Below are 20920 nucleotides of genomic sequence, written 5' to 3'. Positions count from 1 at the left end.
TATCTCTTCGACTCACATCGTCAAGAGAAAGTTTAGTACACTTGTTATGTGCGCTAAAGTAAGCGATTGGTTCAAGAAGTGGTTTCAAGAAGCAAAGATAGGAAAGTGTAGGCCCGTGCTCATGTATTAATAACATTTTGCTTTGTTTCACGAGCATCTACCTATGTCGCCTGCAATTACGTATGCGTCTAAAATGTGTCCGTCATTTACGGAGTAAAATGAGCTGAAGTTCTATTCGGTACTTTCTGTGTGATGTGAGCATCGTCTGTTATTTACTGGCAGCCTGATTTGTCCGACTACTCGATGCTGCAAACGATAACCCAGGAAGGCTGTGCACAGTAAGGACTTCTAGTCGCAGCCGGCATAACTGCAAGGATAGCCAGCAGTTAGGATTAGGACATCGCACACGCACCTTGTGTTGCAATCAGAAGTGCAACAGAAGCCGGCTGCTTTTTTATTGCTGCTTCCTTTACTGCAACCGTAGTTCCCTATTGAAAAAAAAAAGAAACGCCAGGTTTACTTCCACATCGAGGGATATTACTCAAACCAAAGTTCTTGCGTCGGAAGGCAATATTTGATAAAAACGACAAAACATTCGTCATTACCAGCTTAACAAGATATTAAAGCTGAGTGTTATCATAACCTTCCCCGTCGCCTTTCGAGAACATCGCCACCGTTTGGTCATGCGCTAGAGTTCTCCTCATTCTTTTTTTTTTCTTTTCACTCAATGATGCAAAAATAAGCCTGGTGTCACCATTTACGTTGGTTGCATAAGCGGCTTCCGTGACGTGGCAGTTCATCACCTGTCACTTCCGATTTTCACAATGCATGCTTGAGCATCGCTGTCAGAACTCATTTTGATTTTGAAATTCTACATTATTTGCCCCACAGCAGCTGGAGGCACTTGAAAACTGGTCGTCATGGCGAAGAACCGCGGTGCATTTGTTTTAGAGCACTTGCGCAACAATCGAAGTTGTAGGAATTTCCGGCGACGCAATTTTCCCATCGAATGCTATGAATTATAGTTCACTTCTCATTAGTTTTTACCAGGGTTCAAAGAGATCACATCATAATACAAGTCACTACGGCAAAGATGCTTTGAAAGACAGTTACATTTTTATATCATGCATGTATTAGTGCTTAAAACGAAAGTGTAGGGCGGCCGATTTTTAAAACAGCGTTCCCTGCCACGTGCTCTGTTGAACTGCGATCACAAAATCGACTTCACATGGGAACCATGCAAGAGGACGGTGGAGGGCACAGCACACTTCACACTCGCAAAATTTTCCCCAGGTATGCACGAAATGCTATGAATCTGATTTGGGGACCCTCAACTTCGCTTCTCAGGTGGACGGTTCATGGAGCAGGATTTCGTATCTTTTTGGGTAAATGTGGTCGCAAGTGGTGTAAGCATCTGCGCAGTAACAACAATCTTGCTTGAAATTCAATTGCCTACATCGTTACTGTGTGTCTCCTGAATCAAGTCAGACGCAAATGTTCTGTTATGCCTGAGCAAATGTTGGGGTATGCTTGCGTGTCGAGAGCTTTAAAAGGGATATATATATATATATATATATATATATATATATATATATATATATATATATATATATATATATATATATATATATATATATATATATATATATATATATATATATACTATGTTGCGCCTATCATAACCTTCATCCAGGCTGTTGTTCGCCAGGAGGTTGCTAATCAACCTCCTCTTGTAAAAGACTGCTCTAATGTGGACTCTGTTCTTCAGGTGTGCCGGCGCTTCGAGCAGAAGAAAAAAAGTGAATATGTCAGTTTTGATCGGCTAGATAGTAGTGTGAAGACCTGCGTACTCTGCAAGTTTTCCAACCACAATAACTAGACCCGTACCGTCCGCTGCAAACTCGAGGCTTTGACTCCGGCCGTTTCCCCCATCGCAGCTGCCGAGCAACACCTAGCCTACCATATTCTTCATCCAGGCTGTTTTTCGCCAGGAGGTTGCTAATATGGGCAATTCCTGCTGGCCGCTTCCCTCCCGGAGAGCATGTCCAACCCAGCCCTCGTGTGATAGCTGCTGCCTCCTTCAACACCAGCTTCATGCCACGATACCGCTACCGCAATTCCACTGACGCGTACCGCTGACGGTCGCCATATCTGCTTCAATTGTTCCCGTGTTGGCAATATCTCCCGTCATTGCCGTAACCACTGACACTCGCCCTCTCGCCCATTCTACTACGTCAACCGCAGGGGAGTCTGTGCCCAGCGCAGCTCCTCGCCTCACCCCGCACGCCTCGTGGTGACCTTGCTCCAGCTGCTCGTGTTCGCAGCCGATCGCCCTCTCCGCAAGCCCGACGTTCCCGCTTTCCTCATCCTCGCCGCAATTCTTCACCATCCTATGTGGGCCGCTTCTCCGAAAACTATCCAATACAACTCCTGGAGGTGACGCTGCATTCGTGACCCGGACTGAAAAACCTTTTTTGACCCCTGCTCCCCAGTCTAACCATGTCCTTGTGGGTAGTGTTCCTGTTTTTGCCTTTTTGACACCGGCGTCTAACTCTCCGTTCTCATCCCCTCATTTCGTCGCTTCAAGAAAGTCTTTATGCCAGCAGTCTCGTCCGCCGTTCGCTTTGCCAATAGCAGCCACACTGCCCTGATTGGCATGCATACCGCTCGAGTAACCATTGCTGGTCGTCACACACCAGTGTTATTCACCGTCCTCCAAGAAGGCCTTCATGACCTAACCCTTGGCCTTGACTTCTTGACCGCCCACTCAGCCTTTTGGATTGCTCAACCGGCCCTCTTCGCTTGGACTTTTTCCTCTGCTTTCAAGGCCTCGCCAGCTCACCTCGTCTTCGCTAAAGAAAATTTTCCCGCATTCTACCTGAAGCTGCTATTTACATTCCTATGTGCCCTTTCCCGGCCGTGTCCGATAGAGACTACATGGGGTGCTATTACAGACCTCGTCTTGCAGCTTCACGTCATCCTCCCTCATCTTATCCCACACATCTCAGAACCACAGCACTCTCCCAGACCTCAACTTCATTTTGTCGACCCAAGTTCTCCCCAAAGGAATTTTCTTGCTGAACTGTCCCTGCTGACCGACTGGAAAATTTCACCTCTAACTACCAACCCTCCTTCTGCGACACTTCCCGCTCCTAAGTCGTCCACTTCCCATCCTGATTCTATTTTCGGCTTGATTGCGGTCGACTTGCAACCCCACTCTGCCGCAACGCTCTACGAACTTTTGCTTTCTTATAGCGAGAGTTTTTACTTTAGAGCCCGACCTCTAGGCCAAACCTCTGTTGTAAACCACCGCATCCACACCGGCGACGCTACTCCTATTCACAAGCGACCGTACCGTTGTTCCCATTCCGAGCGCCAGGTATCCAACGCGAAGTCTAAGATTCTGGCCGATTATCAGAGCTGGAGATTCTGCGTCGACTATCGCCACCTCAATGAGCTGTCGATGAACTGGACCGGGAAAAAAACAGCATTGATTACTCCTGATGGCTTCTACCAAGATTAAAAGTGATGCAATTTGGCCGTTGTAACGCTCCTGCCACTTTCGAACGGATGATGGACGCGTTGCTTTGAGATTTCAAGCGGATGACTTGTTCGCGTCACTTAGACAATGCCATTGTTTTCTCGTCTACATTTGACCGCCACCTTCTTCGCCTTTCTGCCATCCTCGAGACATTCCGCCGCGCCGGCCTTCACCTCAATTCTAAGAAATGCATCTCCGGCCTTCGGGAAATAAAAGTTCTTGGCCACTTGGTTAATCCTGCCGGTGTTCAGCCTAACCCCAGTAATATTCGAATCGTCAGTACTTTTCCCAAACCTCTTTCATCTAGGGATGTTCAAAATTTTATTGGCCTGTGTTCTTATTTTTGACGCTTCATCCAAAACTTTGCAGCCCTTACCCGCCCTCTCATCGCTCTGCTGAAAAAAAAACTTTTTCTTGGAGCTCGGACCAAGCTGCAGCTTTCGCCGAGTTTATTGCCACTCTCACCAATCTGCCCATATTGGCCCATTTTAACCCTTCAGCTCCTCTAAAACTCTGCACTGACACAAGTGGCTACAGCTTTGGAGCTATCCTCACTCAGCTACTCCACGAACGCACAACAGTGATTGCGTGTGCCAGCCGCCTGCTACCTACGGCTGAACAAAATTATTTCATTAAAGAGAGGGAGTGCCTGGTGCTTGTTTGGCTTATTACAAAATTCCACTCTTATTTGTTTGGGCGTCCCTTTACTGTTATCAAGGATCACCCATGCCTTGCAGTGGCTTTCTTCACTCAAAGACCTTACTGGCTGTTTTTTGTGCTGGACGTTACGTTTTCAACAATACGCCTTTTTCGTCGTTCAAAAGTCTGGTCGACTTCACCAAGATGCAGACTGCTTGTGTCGTCACCCCGTCGATTCTCATAGCTCTATGGACTGTTACCGACGCATGCGTGTTATTTTTATCGGCCTGTTGCCACATGTCCGACAAACATGGCTTGGATTCCGCAGTACGGCCTATTATCGACCATTTCACTACCGGCCACTCTTATCCTACCCTCGCCATGTTCATATTCCAAGGGGACGTGCTATACCGCCGCAATATGTGACGTGATGGCGCTGAGCTTTTGCAAATCGTTCCCAAACATCTGCGCTACACCATCTTCGAACAGTTTCATGATGCTCCCACGGCTGGACATCTTGGCGTGTCCCGCTTTCTACTGACAGAGTCTCTATCACTCTGTCCAGCATTACGTGGCCGCATTTGAGCTGTGTCCGCGCCGGAAGAAACCGTCCGTATTGCCTTCTGAACACCTGCAGCTGACTGACCCGTTTTCCGTTGCTGGCGTTGGCCCTTCCCTAGACTCCACCTCGTGCAACAAATGGATCACCGTCGCGACCGATTATGCTACGAGCTATGCATCTACCCGCGCCCTCGCGACCAGCTACGCTACAGACCTCACTGATATCTTTCTCCACGATGTGATACTCTATCATGGTGCCCGTCGTGAACTACTCACAGATCGTAGTTGCTGCTTGCTCTCCAGAGTAGTTGACGAACTTAGTCTGCGCACCGCCCGCCACATTTTCACCACCGACTATCACCCTTAGACCAACGGCCTCAAAGAACGCTTCAATCGTACGCACACAGACATGCTGCCAATGTATGTTTCTTGCAACCATCGGGATTGGTACTATAATTTAACGTTTGTAACATACGCCTACAACTCTTCTCGTCATGATACCGCTGGCTACTCTTCCTTTTATCTGCATCTAATGCTCCCATTCGACACATCACTATCCACTACTGACGCCGAGTAGTTACGCTAGTGATGCCATCGTCCGCGCTAATGATGCCCGCCAGATTGCTCGCGACCGGCGCTTTGACTCTAAGGGGTTCCAGGAACGCCGTAACAGTCACCAGCATGATGTGGTGTACGTTCCCGGCTTTCGTCCTACTCTGGCTCCCATCCCGCCGAGTGATACTGTGTGAAAAAGTTCTACCGCGCTATACAGGCCCTTACCGTATCTTGCACCAAGTCGCCGACGTCACAAACGAAATCGCACCTCTGAACGCGAAGTTCTCTGTACCACCTGACTCCGACATTGTGCATGTGACACACCTCATATTCAAGCTCTGCTTCGCCCACTTGCAACGCACAGGTACTGTGCTTTTGCGGAGTGGGTATGTTATTTGGCATACTGCGCTCGCATCGAGTAAGTGGAAGACGAAGTCTCTTGGTAGGCCTGACGAAGACGACACTGAGTGTGTGGAGATAAGCGGTGGCCATCGAGCCTGAACTAGTGTTACACATTACTGTGTGGTTTCCACCCGTAACTCTATATATTTTCATGGAGTGAGGTTTTGACAAAAGTCATCGGTGACCACAGAGTGGCAGCAAACTAGGTAAGGTCAGCTGCTCACCTTCGCAACTTTGATTTTCTCGCCTCGAGGAGGAACGCGCACGCGATCAGTGCAGACCGAAGACGAGAATGCAATATGCCATTGGCCCCCAGGTAAAAAACCATCGTCCCGATGTGAGAGCGTGCTGGAGAGAAAACAATAGCACGGAATGCAGTCACTTGGCGTACGCACGCACGCACGCACAAAACAAATTACCGGTTTCGGTAGTAATAGGGTTTCAGGTGGACCACGTGGACTACCTCAAGAAGCGCGGAGCGTCGGAACTTTTGAAAGCCATCAGGAATGACCTCGTAGTTCAAATCACCAAGGGAACTTAGCACTTTCTACAGTATGAAGTATCGGCAGAGGAGTTTCTCGCTGAGGCCTCGTCGCAGTATTGGAAACCAGACCCACACATGGCCTCCAGTTGCGTACCGAGCATCACGGCGTCGTCGGTTGCAGCGTTGGCATCTCGGCGTTGCTGATTCTGATTTTGCAGTCTGGCCAGCTGACGGGCCTCTTCGGCGAGGTGTGTAAAGGTGTGATCATCAGCGTGCTGGTTGTCATCGTCAAGACATGGTAACATAGCATCAAGCATTGTAGCCACCTTGCGGCCATGGACAAGGCATAAAGGAGACAAGTTCGTTGTTTCCTGGACCGCCGTATTGTATGCGAAAGTGACGTACGGTAGCACGTCGTCCCATGTTTTGTGCTCCAAGTCGACGAACAGTGAGAGCATGTCAGCGAGTGTTTTGTTCAGCCCATTCGATCAAGCTGTTCGTTTAAGGATGGTATGGTGCCGTTTTCCTGCGTTCATTATGGCTGTGAAGCAAAATCTGGTGCTAAAATTCAGCTGTAAATGCGGTATCCCTGTCGGTGATCAGAATATCCAGTACGCCATGACTCAGAACAATATGATGGGTGAAAAACTTCGCAACCTCTATGGTTGTACTGTTGGGATAAGCCTGTGCAATGTAATCCGTAGCAACGATGACCCACCTGTTGCCGGAGCGTGAAAGTGGGAATGCTCCCAGCATTTCCATGCCAGTCTGCTGGAAGGCCATCGATGGCGGGTTTAGTGGCTTCAAACCCCAGTGGATTTTGTCGGCGGCACCTTGTCATATGACGGCCGCGACACGCTTTGACACAGTGTGAAACGTCTGCGTTAAGGCGATGTCAGCAATATTTTTCTTGCATTGTTGCAAGTGTTCGGGTGACTACCAAATGTACACAAGTTGGTTCGTCATGGCAAGCTTTCGAAATTTCATCACGTATACTCATAGGTACAACAATCAGGTACGGCGTATGGCAGGCGAAAAACTTTTTCTTCACCAGAACATCGTCGCGCTCACATAACTATGGAAGAACACGCCTGAAAGTTCTCTGGGCAGTTGTGCATGCGCCGTTGAGATAGTCCGTTATGTGACGAAGTTCGGGGTCTGCACATTGCCTTTCGGCGAGGCACTCTGCATTGATGGCGTTCAAGATTATGGCGTCATCAGCAATATCATCGGTGGGGGGATCTACAGGGGCACGCGAGAGGCAATCGGCGTCCGAGTGCTCGCGAGCAGACGTTTACGTGATAGTTATGTCGGATTAATACAGTCGCAGATGACATCTGACAAGGCGGGCTGAGTGGTCCTTAGATTTGCGAGCCAACCTCAATATGGAAGTGTGTGTGTGTGTGTGTGAGTTGACACTTCGTCGCCTGTTTAATAGTTTTGCAGTCACTACAAGCTACCCAACACTAATGATACACAACACTACGAGCTTCATTTGCTTCCTACAGATGAGGTCCAATTTTGGGATTAGTACCTCCATGTGGGTGCTTTCTTCCCTAGGCTGCCTAGAAAGTGCTAATGCAGTTGGTTGTAAATGAATGGAAGTAGATGCATAACAATCACTTCTTAGTTTTGTGATTGGTAGACTCCACTTTGGTGTCACAAAATCTTTCAACGCTTAGATTAAAAACACGGAATAATATGTAGCCACATAAGACGTTTAGCTGGTTTCATATCACGTGCAAGGAATATATACAGATTTAATTTGTTCTTTTTTTTGCAGAATTATACAGAAATACGATGGACAAGCCCTTTAATGACTGCATTCACATGTCACATGACTCGTGAACATGACAGGCGAACTTGATTAAAAAAAATCTCTCATACATAAGGAATAATAAGTTGTTGAGCGTGGAATATTCGGAAATAATAAACATCTCGAGCTCATTCCATGCAAGAATACATAACACGAATATAGAAAAGGAAGTGGAGGGGGGCAAGAGGGGAAGGTTGAGGGCATTGCGAGAATCCGTCATGTATGAAGAAACTCGTACAACGAACTCCTGTAATAATAACCTCGATACTTTGTTTTTTAAAACCGAGGATGAACTTTCTCTCTGAATTAGGCTTAGTGTTGTTGTCATTTTGAGTGAATTCATAGCGCAATCGCACTGCCAGGAACGTAGAAAACGGCCATTAAGGGCTAATATGCCCTGCAAAATTGAGGCTTTAGACGATGCTTTAGAAATGCGGCTGCTGTACATGTCCAAAGACGCTTTGCGACGCACACTGTGGGCTTGCCGTTGACGTGCTGATTTGTTGAGGTTCGACCTACAGCACCGCGGCCAACCAGACGTTTACATCCTGTATTAGGTATTACGAATAAATGTAAAATGACCTAATCACGACCTTATCATCGAAAGTAGAGACTAGAGCGACCAGAGTGCATGCCGCCTGACGGCAATCTGCCCTATCAGTGTCGCTATAAGCCTAACAGGCTCCGTACTAAGGCCTCTCAATTTAGGGGAGGTTGACTGAAGCCGCAGCCGAATGCACCTTCGAGCTAGCCACTGCTCATAGTAAAATGCCTGTACTTAACTGCGTCTTGAAATGAACGCACAATTTATTTCTGCAACGCGCTCTTCCATGTTGGTGAACAAACGGGCCAGGTGACCGCCATCTCGCAGCGGCGGCCGCGTGTCGCTTGCGCTGACTCCGAGCCATCGGCAGAATATTGTTGCAGGCAGCCGTGCGCCGAATGATATCGTTGTTTGCGCACACCTTCACCGCAACGCCGACTGGTAATATATTGGGGTGACAGGATGTATGGCAATGAAGTGCTCTACTAGCGTATTTATCTCCGGACGGTTACGTCCGGCCGCCGTTTTTAGCGGGGTGTGTATAATCCTGTGCTGTGTAGTGCAGAAGTTTTGTGCCGAACTTTAATGCAGAATTGTAATTCATTTTCGCAGTGGTGCTTCGCCTGGCCTGCGCTGATTTGTTGCAAAATGAGGGTCTTGGCATGAACAGAAGACGCATAGTGTTGATTCTGCTGCTGACTGATTTCGAACAGTATATTTTGGATTTGTATGTGGCTATAAAGCCAATTTCGTAATTTCCTGCCTTATGCGCCACACATGTTACAGAGGAACACAAAACAGTCTTAGTTGAAATGGTATTGGCAGTAATCAGCCAGTCTTGATGCAATGACCCGGCCAGCAACAAAAACAAGTGACAAGTTTGCTGTGCTTCCAAGTAAATTTTTTTTCTAGACGGTCGTTTATAGTTAAGAATGTGGAGAAAGATAATTGAACGCGTTCAAATAATTGTCGTTTGCAACGCAATGCGAGATAATGCAATATGAACAGTGCACTTAGCTGGCAGAAAATATGCCTTTTGATGCGAGGAGATCTTTGAAAATTATGACACTAATTATTGTTTCTTTCATGCATGTTCAAAGGCGAGTCTGGATGAAGCCACCGACTCTTGGGGCGTAAAAGTTGAACGAGTCGAAATGTAAGTGAAATTGTCTCACTTTGTCGAGACACAATGTATTTCATGTTTTATGGCTGTTAGTGTTGTTATCAAAAATTTAAATATAATACTGTTTCCAACATAGCAGCACCTGATTTTATTTTAAATCCAGTGACTTAAAAAATCGCAATGTGATGCCGACAGCCTCACGTACCTTTATTGTGATCAGGTGGCGCTGAGTATGTTTTGGATCGAAGACAACATTGATATCAATTATACGATACGCCGCCGGGGTGGCGCAGTGGTTACGGCGCTCGACTATTGTTCCCAAGGACGCGGGATCAAATCCCTGCCCCGGCGGCCGCTTTTCGATGGAGGCAAAAAACAAGGCGCCCGTGTGCTGTGCGATGTCAGTGCACGTTAAAGAACCCCAGGTGGTCGAAATTTCCGGAGTCCTCCACTACGGCGTCTCTCATAGCCTGAGTCGCTTTGGGACGTTAAACCCCACAAACCAAACCAACCAAACCAAATATACGGTGAAGGTTCCAAATGTTGTAACTTCGGTGAATATCATGTTTGTTTACTTTTCCAACTTGGATGCTAATTTTTGCGCATGCAGCATGCCCAGTACTCAAGCAGTTGTTTGATGACCATTTCACTGTTCCAAGCAACGTGCCTCTCCTAGAGGGCTCCTCCGTGCCACGCATAATATCTAACTCAATTGTGCATGACAGCCGCTTCACTACCTTTGGCATCGAACGCTTCAGAAAAGACTGTTGCGCTCTGCGCTGCTCAATTCTGACATTAAACCGTATCTCCTTCGGGCTGCTCGATACAGTGGGGACAACTGTAATAATTGTGGTTTAGATCTAACCAGGTACATCTTGATGAATTCTTGGAGCTTTTTTAACTCGTCCGTGTTCATCGTGCCAGCTAGGTTCCCTTATAAGGTGTGTCATGTATCACATTTGAGTTAGAAGGTTTCAGCCAAGCCTCTTCCGACTAACAGCGGTAAAACTGAATATAAATGTGCTACTTAATTGGCCGCGTGACTTTCTGCTAACGGACTGAACATTGTGTGCGTTCAGCCTTTAACCGAAGTCGTGGCATTTGTGTTTCGCAGCAAAGACGTCCGGCTCCCAGTACAGCTGCAAAGAGCCATGGCCGCAGAAGCCGAGGCCGCCCGCGAAGCCAGAGCGAAGGTAAGCTGAACCCCATCGCGTCATCGCAAGCGGTCGGATCAGGCGAGGGAGCTAAGTTCTTCTGGCAGAAGCTTTATCTAGGTGCCTTCAGGCATGCTGGCCACATTTTTTAACGCGTTCCTTCACTGGAAAGAGTGTAGTTCTTTTTATCTTTAGTATAATTTATATGACAATAACATGTTTGCAAAAGAAAGGAAGCAAACGAAGCCCTTCCTTTGATTTGGCTGCAGCGGCCCTCAGCGATGTAGCGTTCTCATCGCAATCAGACCAACTTATTGGAACAAGATAGCGGACGAGACTAAATGTATGAGGAAAAATAACTGTATTGAAAGAATGTAGCTAGGAAGAAAGAGTTCACGTAAGCTGGATATCTCAAGACAACCAACTGAGTAAGTTAAAGAGAGGCTCAGGGCCTACTGCTGGAGAAGTTCCGGGCTTCTGCAAATGACAGAAATGAAGTGTAGATGGGATATGTAATTTCACAGCGCAAACACCAGTATGCTCAAAGGAGCTCAGAGAACATTTACGATGCGTCATCAATTTACACCTCGGATAATCCAATAGCACAAGGATCTCCGTCGCTCAAACGCGAAGGCGGCGAACAAGCAAATTGACTTTTTCGCTTCTGCTATTTGGTACGTTCCATCTAGAGATCTCTAATTAGCGAAGAAAGCATGCCTGAAGGGCAAAGCCGCGAGTTTAGCTCCTCTACATTGATGGACTGAAGTGCGCCTTTAATTGAATGGCGTTATATGGTACTTGCAAATAGGTTGCGGTTTTGTTTAAGATTGAGTTTATTGAGCGAGCGGCTTTCTCTCGTGGCTAACGCGGTAGGCTGAATGATCGGTACTTCAACGCTTTTCAGAGCGTCATCACATCTACTTATTTCTTCATCTTGCACAATGAAGCCGGAACGCGAGCACCGACCTTAAGCAGCCCAGTTAATCTGGTCGGTACTTGGGAGAGATACGTACAAACAGTGCGGAAAGTTGACCAATCCTGCAAAACTTTATCGCCTTCATATACTTGAAATGGTGATGTGTGTCTGTCGCTCCGCTCGTCGTTTACTTCTTGCCGCAGGGAGATACACTGCTGTTACGAGTGCTTTGATTTTAGCCGCCTGCATTCGTGCGCGAAAACGCAAGGCTAAGCTAACAGGTGTAATGACTTAATCACTTGATGTTAGTGTGGCTTTGAAACAAATAAAATATCAATATAGTGGATAGCTTCGTAAATGAACCCGATGAGACAGCACTCGCTATTTTGAGGTTATTAGTGCTTTCATCGTATGGAAATATGTCGCCACTGCCAGCCGCTAGCTGTCTTTAGACAAACCGCATCTCGCGGATTAAGGCATGCGATAATCAGCAAATCATTTCAGTGAAACTTGTGGCCTATTTGATGTGTTAAGAAAGGCACGCAGAATAGCTCCAGATGTTTTTCTGGGATCGGAGTACTGCAGGTGGGTACAAACTTAAAAAGAAGCGGCAGATGACCCTCAAAAGGGGTCCTGTAGCCAATAGTGTCAACAATTCCTAGGATGTCATGGTTAATTCCTTCGAACCTTCCACCGCGGCATCGTAAAAGGTGGCCAAGTGAAAATTAAAGGATGAACCACGGGCGGACCAGATGTAAGGCACCGTTGTGAGAATCGGTCGACACTATTGGTTGCAGAGCTTGCACTGAGGGCACTTCGTCGTGTCCTTATTGCATTGAATCAGGCTGTTCTGTCTAACCGGAACGTAATACCTTCTCTTCTGACCACGCTTCCTTATCTGCGGAGTCGTCCAATGTTTCAGCTGGGCGCAAATCGATTTCAAGGTTACGTGTCACTATCTCAGTTGTAGATAACAAAGGGAAATCCTATTGTTAAGTGGCAGTGATCATGCCTTTATCACAAAAGAACACACAGGCGCAGCAGCACGGAAATTACCTCTTTATTCGGCTGACTTACCCCCTCAAAATAAATGAACAACTCAGCGGTGGCGACGGCTGGAAACGTGCCCTCTAGTCTTCGAATTACTAACTCCGTCACACTGACAAAAGCACAATTTAAGGCAGCGAAGAAACATCTAGATACGGCCGTAAACCGTGATTAGCATAACCTGGAACATTGTAAAAACTCACGCGAGTGGCCGCAATCTTCGAGATACATTTCGGCGCATCTTGCGCGACAAAAAAAGAATGATAAAGCAGCATCTCGCCATAACGAGTAGGAACAAACAAAACAGAATCGATCCGTACGATAAAATCACATTGATAAGGTCGCATGCTAGCGGTTGTCGAAAAAAAGCAAACAAATAAAGGTTTGAATAATCGCGGCATTACTTCCCCCTTTAAAAGGCATCGTCTCGATGCTGACAAAACAAACGCAGAAAGGTAAACAACATATTAAAATAACTACGGCCTTTAGCCTCGCGTAATAAGGCTTCAGGCACACAACATGGGCAATTTCTGGGCTCGCCTAGAGGCACTTCAAAGTGGTCGTGCCGTCGGTGATGACTTCGTAGTCAACTTGTCTGATGCGCGAAAAACTTTGCATGGTCCCAAGTACCGCTGCAATAGCTTTTCACTCAGTCCGCGACGGCATATCGGCGTCAAAACCCACACTTGGTTTCCTGGCTTGTACTGTGCATCGCGCCATCGCAGGTTGTACCGTCGGGCGTCGGTGCGTCGGACCACGCTTCCGCTGCACGCTGCAGGTAGGCGGCGAAGTCGAGGTTGTCTTCGTCTGCCAAGTGCGGTAGCATTGCGTCGAGCGTTGTCGTCGGCTTACTGCCATACACAAGATTGAACGGGGTCGCTCTGGTTGTTTACTAGGCGGCCGTGTTATAAGTGAAGAACACATAGGGCAGGATGACGTCCCACGTCTTATGTTCGGCGTCGACGTATATGGGATCATGTCTGCGATAGCTTTGTTAAGACGTTTTTAAGTCCGTTCGTCTGTGGATGGTAGGCAGTTGTCCTCCGGGGGCTCGTTTGACTGTAGATGAAAATGGACTGCGTGAGCTCCGCCGTAAATGCAGTTCCTCTGTCTGTGATGAGCACTTCGGGAGCGCCGTGTCGCAGGAGAATTCGTTTGACGTAAAGCATTACAACTTTTTCTAGGGTATCATTGTGTAGGGCTTTCGCTTCGGCATAGCGGGTCATGTAATCAGTTGCCACGATGATTCATTTGTTCCCCGCTGATGAAGCTGAAAAGGTGCCGAGGAGGTCCATCCCAATATGTTGAAAGGGTTCAATCGGGAGGGGGGGAGCGGGGAAGTATTAGGTTCAGTAGACCAGCTGGTCTGGTTGGGGACGTCTTACGTCGCTGACACTCATGGAACGTTATCACATAATGAGCAATGTTGGCCGGAAACCGCGGCGAGTAATATTTTTCTTGTATTTGGTGCACCCTGCGCACAAACTCAAGGTGCCCTGCGGTCGGCTTATCGTACAGCGCCTACAGAATCTCTTGTCTGAGGTTCTCGGGCAAAAAAAGCTGAGCGGTTCTGTTGGCCGTGAAGTTCTTCACGATGGCGTCAACGGGCGCTGTACGACGATGTAGAGCGGTACGGACGGCTTCATTACTATGCCCTGCGCAAGTAGTTCTCAAATTCTTCTGGTCGTTTGCCAGGACCGGGTCGTGGGGCGTCGATGGCGGCGTCTGTACGGGCAGTGGCGTAGAATGTGGCCCGCCTCACCACAGTGGAATCATAGTGGGCGGTATTTCGCTGTCCTCCAGGTGTCGCACTTCGCGGGGCTTGAGGGCTATCCCCTGGCTTGGCGGGTGGGGACAACGGGGCGTCGTTCAGTACCAGCTTGTTCGCGTCGCGGGTGTCTTTGAAGGTTTCGCTAGAACGCAGGATGGCGTAACGCTGGGGATTAGTTCATCGCTCTGGGTTCTGGCGTTGAAGCAGTTGGAGCCTTTGCTTGGGGAGCACCCAGTGCCTGCTGGACGTCTTCACGGACGACGTCCGCAAGCGTCGCTATTCAGGGATGTTGAGATGATGGCAAGAGTCGTCGCAATTCTTCGTGGACAATATCGCGGATAAGTTCCCGCAGGTTATCTCTGCATGTAGTGTAGGTGTCATAGTGGCCTTCAGGGAAGACATGGATTGAGCGGTTATGCTGGCCGGTCCTTGATTCGAAGGTCTCCTCTGTGCTTGCTGCTTCGTGCCAGAATTCCGCCAGTCTTTGGCGACTGGCGTACAAGAGCGGCAAAAAGTTGGTCTTTTACACCGCGCATAAGGAAGTCGACCTTATTCTCCTCGGCCATGTCGGGATTGGCGCTGTGGAAGAGACGCTTCATTTCTTCAACGTATCAAGTACAGGCTCATTTGGGAGTTTAATCCTGGATTGAAGGAGACACTGCGCTCTTTCATTTCTAACAACCCTTGCAAAGACCTTCAGAAGATTCGTCTTAGAAATGCCCCAGTCATGCAAAGAAGCATCACAGTTTTCAAAACCAGAGGCGCGCCGATCCCTGATGTGCGAAATACACTTATCTCAAGTTTGCTGAGTCGTTCCAACCGTTTAATAATTCCACACGCTCGAAAATCTCAAGCCAGTCTTCAACGGCTTCACCCAGTCGTCCTTGGAACCTGGAGGGCTCATGGGTCTGGACGAAAACGGGGAAGCTGCGGGCTCATAGGGATGTGCCTGCCCGGCTGGTTCCATCATCAGCGGGATGGTAATGTAGACAGGGATTCAGCACCTTCATCAGATGTCACGTGGCGCTGACAATGCCATGGTCACAAAAGAGCGCATCAGCGTAGCAGCACTGAAATTAACTCTTTATTGGGCTGCCTTTGGCGGTCAAAATAACTGAGCAACTCGGCGGCGGCGAAAGCAGCAAACGTGGTCGTAGAATTATGAACTTCGTCCCAACGACAAAAGCTCAATTTAAAAGCGGCGAGGAAACATCTATACAAAGCCTCAAACGCTGACTAGCATAACCTGGAACATTGTAGACCTCACGCGAGTGGCTGGAATCTTCGAGATACATCTCGGCACATCTAGCGCGACAAAGAAAATATTTGATAATGCAGCAGCTCGCGACAATGAGCAAGAACAAGGAATACATAATCGATTGGTACGCTAGAATCAGAGGGATAAGGTCGCATGCCCACGGATGTCGAAAAACATCAAAGATTCGAATGGTTCGCGGCACTTCCCATTTAACGAATGCCAGCCGTGTGCTGTTACGCGCTGGCTGAATAAAACTTGTCTCGCATGTTTTGTGACAATTTAAACATTCAGTCTTTGGCTTCTACTGACCCCTACCTGCGAGGCATTTCCGGCGCCTGTGCTGAGGCGTGGACTCGCCAATTATCTGCATCTCAACCTGCGTTGCCTCGCGTCAGACGCCGACATTTTGCCCGCTGACGCGGAACAAACGCTGCTCTATGGTTATGGCTTAAGAACCATTCAGTCGATGGTGACCGCGAAAAGATGTTGGCTTGGAGAGAACGTAGGAATGAGTAACAGGTGGGCGCTTAACGTGGAAGCATGCGGGAGACTGCCTAGAGAGAAGGAATGTAGCACGGTTCGTCTGGTGGTGGCTGCTTCGTAGCAACTGGAGATGTTCAGCGGCGCTGTGCGCTTAGAACAGCGTGTAGGAGAACAGTGGCAGTCGCATAAGGAGTATTAATAGGAAATAAAAAAAAAAACGTTTTTTAACTATCTCTACACGCCTGGATTTTTCTAGTTTTGTTACCTCAGTATATCGTGAAATAAAATCACACCAGCACCTGGCGCTGACTTTCGTGTTATACAGTGGTAATGGACCTGTGAGTTTGTATTGTACAATAAGCTCATTCAATAAAACATTAACTCCCGCTAACACTTAGAGAGCATAAAATATTACGTTGCAACCGCTCTTGTGACGCCAAGTGCAATATACATCATCCTGTAGGAGTGAGTTTTCAAATGCTTCACGATTTTTTGCTATGTTTGCTAAATGATTATAAAACTCGGGGAGTCGATAATAATCAACTCAACTGTTCTGATTTCCTTGCCATGTTTACCAGATTGCTCTGTCCTGTATTAATTTCAGTTGCTGTATATATTATGCGCATGGTTAATTCAGTGGGATGTAGTTTGAATGTTTGGGTCTATTTGATATATTTGTCCTATATGCTGTCATATACTGCTAGATACATGAAGAGGCTAGTTGTCTTGTGTTATAGGCGCCGCTGCCAGTGGCTCCTAAATGGGGCTAAGCTAATCAAGGTGGTATTGCCTCAAGTCGTGTTAAAACGGCTTTTCCCTTGGTTTCTTTTCTTCAATGTAAAGAGAGGAAAAAGAGGCTTTCTTGTTCTCAGCCGGAAGCTACAACCACTACGTTGTACATCGGTAAATTGGTTTAGTTTGGTTTGTGGGGTTTGTCGTCTCAAGCGGTTCAGGCTATAAGATGCGCCGCTGTGGAGGACTCCGGGTATTTACCTCACCACGGTTTTGTTTTTTATCCTGCCCTGACATCGCGCAGAGCACTGGTGCTTTGGCTCTATCGAAAAGCGGCCGCCGCAACCATGATTCGCTCGCGATTTCTTGGGCTCACTGAGCCACCGCCGTGGGGCAGGTAATTTTTTGTTCGCGATATTGTTAGGGTCGCATGTCGAGGAAAACCCAGCGTCGTTGGCGCCGACTTCGGCGTCGCCAGCTTACGCGCCATCATTAGGGACAAAATAATCTGAGGAATCTTAAATAACAGGACAATTCGGTAAAAAAAGGATAGGTATCGAATCCCGCCCTCGGTGGCCGCTTTGCAGTGGAGGCGAAAAGCTAGGCACTCGCGTGCTGTACGATATCAGTGTACGTTAAAGATTCCTAGGTGTTCAAAATTTCCGGAGCCCTCCACTATGGCATCTCTCATAGGCTGAGTCGCTTTGGGACATTGAACCCCATAAGCCAAACCAAACCAATTCGGGGAAAAGTCACAGTGAAGCCGAAATTTGTGAGCAGGTTCCTGCAACGCAGACAAAAACCATATCGAAGAATAAACTGTACCTAGTGAGGATGGGCGTTGCAGCCAACGCTACTTGGTCGCGGGATAAACGAGCTACACTTGGGCCACGAAGGCTCGTTGGCTCAGGAGTGCTAGAAGGAAAGCTAGTGAATGTATTACTGTTTTGAAGAATACGCTACATAAGGTTTTATAATTGCGTACAAAGTGGCATTGGTATCGAAAGCAAATGATGTGGTGAATAAAAAGTAAGGGAACGTGCAGACCGGAACAAGCCGTTGTCTCTTTCATCTACACGATAAGCAACTGGTAGCGAACGACACGCAGGAAAGACTACGATGAGGTCAATTAACGCTATCGCAGAACCTCCTTCATTGCTCGCAAGTTACTGAGAGTCAGTGGACATACCCATGAATCAACATTCTGGAAGTTTAGCTATCGAACATGCTGAGAGGGAGGAATGGTTCGACAAAGAGGAACAGCAGCTGAACGGCGGCGCCCATGGCCTTTGATTTCCGAGCATCGCTTTGTACCCCTGGAACATGATACCGTTTGTATCCATGCACCGTCCTTGTGATTCGATGCTTCGAACAACGGTGCAGTTCTATTCGTCAGCCATTTGCTAGAGCAGTGCTGGCACCAGTGAAACCTGGGCTCACTTACAACTACGCCAACTTTGTTCTCTCCGCGTATTCTGTCAATGGGCAGGTAGCTTTTCTAGTGAACGTTTACGTTTTTCGCACACTCGTCTCCGCTTCTGTGGCAACGTCAAAGAAAAAATAAACAGAGTCGTTGCCCCGTAAGGAGGTCTCTTCTCTGTTGACTTTTGATACACTTCCGCAGGCCTTTTGAAATACCTGCCCCAATGCAAAAGTAGATTACCTTCAGATGGGCACCAGGAGTCCGCAGCCTCTAACAGCTAGAGAAATAGCAGTGCGCAAAAAAATGATTTGTCTTGCTGCAGATTGCAGCTTTTCAGTGAGACATTCTGTTGCTGTGACTTCATTTCTTGGTGATGGAGCCTGACTGCCGTCCCTGACTCCACGCAGGTGATCGCCGCCGAAGGAGAGCAGCGCGCGTCGCGCTCCCTCAAGGAGGCGGCCGAAGTGATCGCCGAATCCCCGTCGGCGCTGCAACTGCGCTACCTGCAAACGCTCACCTCCATCGCGGCGGAAAAGAATTCCACCATTGTGTTCCCGCTGCCCCTGGAGCTGATGCGCGGCCTCCTCGCCAGAGACAACGATGACGACTGAGGGGGCGCCGGACGCGTCGACGGAAGCGACCTCGCTTCCGGCGTCCCTTGCCTACTCCTGTACCCACATAAGGAGGGGGTGATGCGTGTCATTCTCCGTATCCCCCTTCTCTCTGTTTTTGCAATGGGAACGACCATCTTGAGTCCTGCGCTCGAATCGCTGCGGGCACGGATTATGTCCCGACAGTTTTTGCCAAGTCACGTCGCCGCACGCGGTCATTTCTTGGCGAAGTGCGCCAACTATGTCTTACAGACTATAATTGAAGGACAACCCAGGTTTCCCCGCACCTTGCGTGACAACACACAACGCGCTCTCGAAGAAAATGAGCGGCCACCACTCGAACCCACTAGTCCTCGAGACGTGCGGGTGTTTGATGTTTCCCTGTGTCCAGGTGGCGCTTTGTGTCCGGCTTTCTGCTCGTTACACCGTTCGGGCCCCTCGTCGGTCTATAGGTAGCTAGAATCGGCTGCCAGCTTTGCCACGAGCACACACGCGTACCAACAGGTAGATGATAATACCACCGAATGGCGCACGAGTGAAATCACCGTTTTCTCTGCCGTAATTATTCACATAGACTGCCTGGGTGGTGCGAAAGTTTTACCCTTTCTTCTGGCGTTTCCATGATTTCACCTTGCCTGTTGAAAAATAGCCAGTTGCTTAGACCAGTGTAATACGATGAAGGGAGTCCGTCCATCGTCCACGATGACTAGGCCCTCGCGAACTGTGTCTGAGGTGTTCCGGAAATGCTGACACCCCCATAAATGGTAAGATCTAGGCCGGTCACCGCCGCAGTGTGCGAACCATGCTTTTTTGTTCACGGCAGCGTTGGGCATGTAGGATGTGCTCGGAGTGCATTATGAGGACGCCCGAAGCTGTCATTTTGTCATTTCGCTCGCAATGCTCAGGAGATAAACGTTGAAGCCGTGTTCGATTCTGCACATTGCGGGTTTCCATCGTGATAGACTGAAAATTTTCCATCTCGCCTCCTCTCAAGTTTTTGGGATGTGGCGAATTTCTAATAGCCACCACTTGCAAGGGGTGATTTCTGGCTGCGCGTGCACTGTCTTTTTGTTTCTCAATGTGATGGTGCCATGGGGCTGATTCGGGAAACTGCGGCCACAGAAAGCTGCGAAAGTAAATTTTTCGCTTGCCTTAGGGCTCCGGCGCTGAGCTAATTGTGTGGTTCGCAGCAACCGCAGCTGATCTCTGCTCAGCGATCGGTATCAGCTGACAAAAATGTTTTTGTAGTTACCCATGGTCTTACTGAAAAGACGAGAGGGAAAAGTTTTGGGGGGGGGGGGGGGGAGTGAACATTTTGTTTAAGCGTGAATGGAAACAGCACGCGACAGCTTCACTTTTTATCGACTCTAAGTATCAGCGCTGAAATTGACGCGTCATACACGGCTGGCTCTGCAGAATGTGAAGCGAATTAGAAAAAGAGAGAACATATATGAAATACAGATAAGGAACTTAAACTATAATAAAAGTTAGTCATGGACTGGCGCTTACACTTTTCGGGTCGGGAAAGCAGGAACTGTATGCAAATTGTTTGCCCAGTTGAAAATCAAGCTGCGGAGGACTAAAGACCATACCAAGAAAAGAAAGCCAATTCCATGTCTTTGAAGTGGAATCTTCTTGAAGTCGAATATTAATGCATGTTGGAATTGTCAATCCCGTTTAATCGGTCAAAACAATTCATCCACGCTGCTTGTGGACACGCATGTGCACATGTTGCTCAACAAACATTCATCAGTAAGGAAGAAAGTATGACTGCTGACAGCTGTACTTCTATGACAACTTTTTGTTTTTTCTATTTTCGACCAAAGCAGCTTACGAACGATGGGTATCGATTTCTAGTGC

General features: G+C 48.0%; 1 protein-coding gene across 1 annotated transcript in view; it reads left to right on the top strand.

Moving 5' to 3' along the window:
* LOC146184890 (band 7 protein AGAP004871-like) overlaps nucleotides 1-20313 on the top strand; it is a 343551-nt gene extending 323238 nt beyond the window's left edge. Inside the window, exons 6-8 of the mRNA XM_084609524.1 lie at nucleotides 9643-9698; nucleotides 10780-10858; nucleotides 18857-20313. Of these exons, the coding sequence (XP_084465650.1) occupies nucleotides 9643-9698; nucleotides 10780-10858; nucleotides 18857-19060 (339 nt within the window). The 3' untranslated portion in view covers nucleotides 19061-20313. The remainder of the gene's footprint in view (nucleotides 1-9642; nucleotides 9699-10779; nucleotides 10859-18856) is intronic.
* Nucleotides 20314-20920: the final 607 nt, after the last annotated feature.

Source organism: Amblyomma maculatum, chromosome 7 (assembly GCF_055883805.1).
Source record: "Amblyomma maculatum isolate TAMU_Amacu chromosome 7, ASM5588380v1, whole genome shotgun sequence".
In the NCBI taxonomy this organism is placed as follows: domain Eukaryota; kingdom Metazoa; phylum Arthropoda; class Arachnida; order Ixodida; family Ixodidae; genus Amblyomma; species Amblyomma maculatum.
Note: the sequence above shows the minus strand (reverse complement) of the source record. Positions and strands in the feature narration are given on the sequence as shown.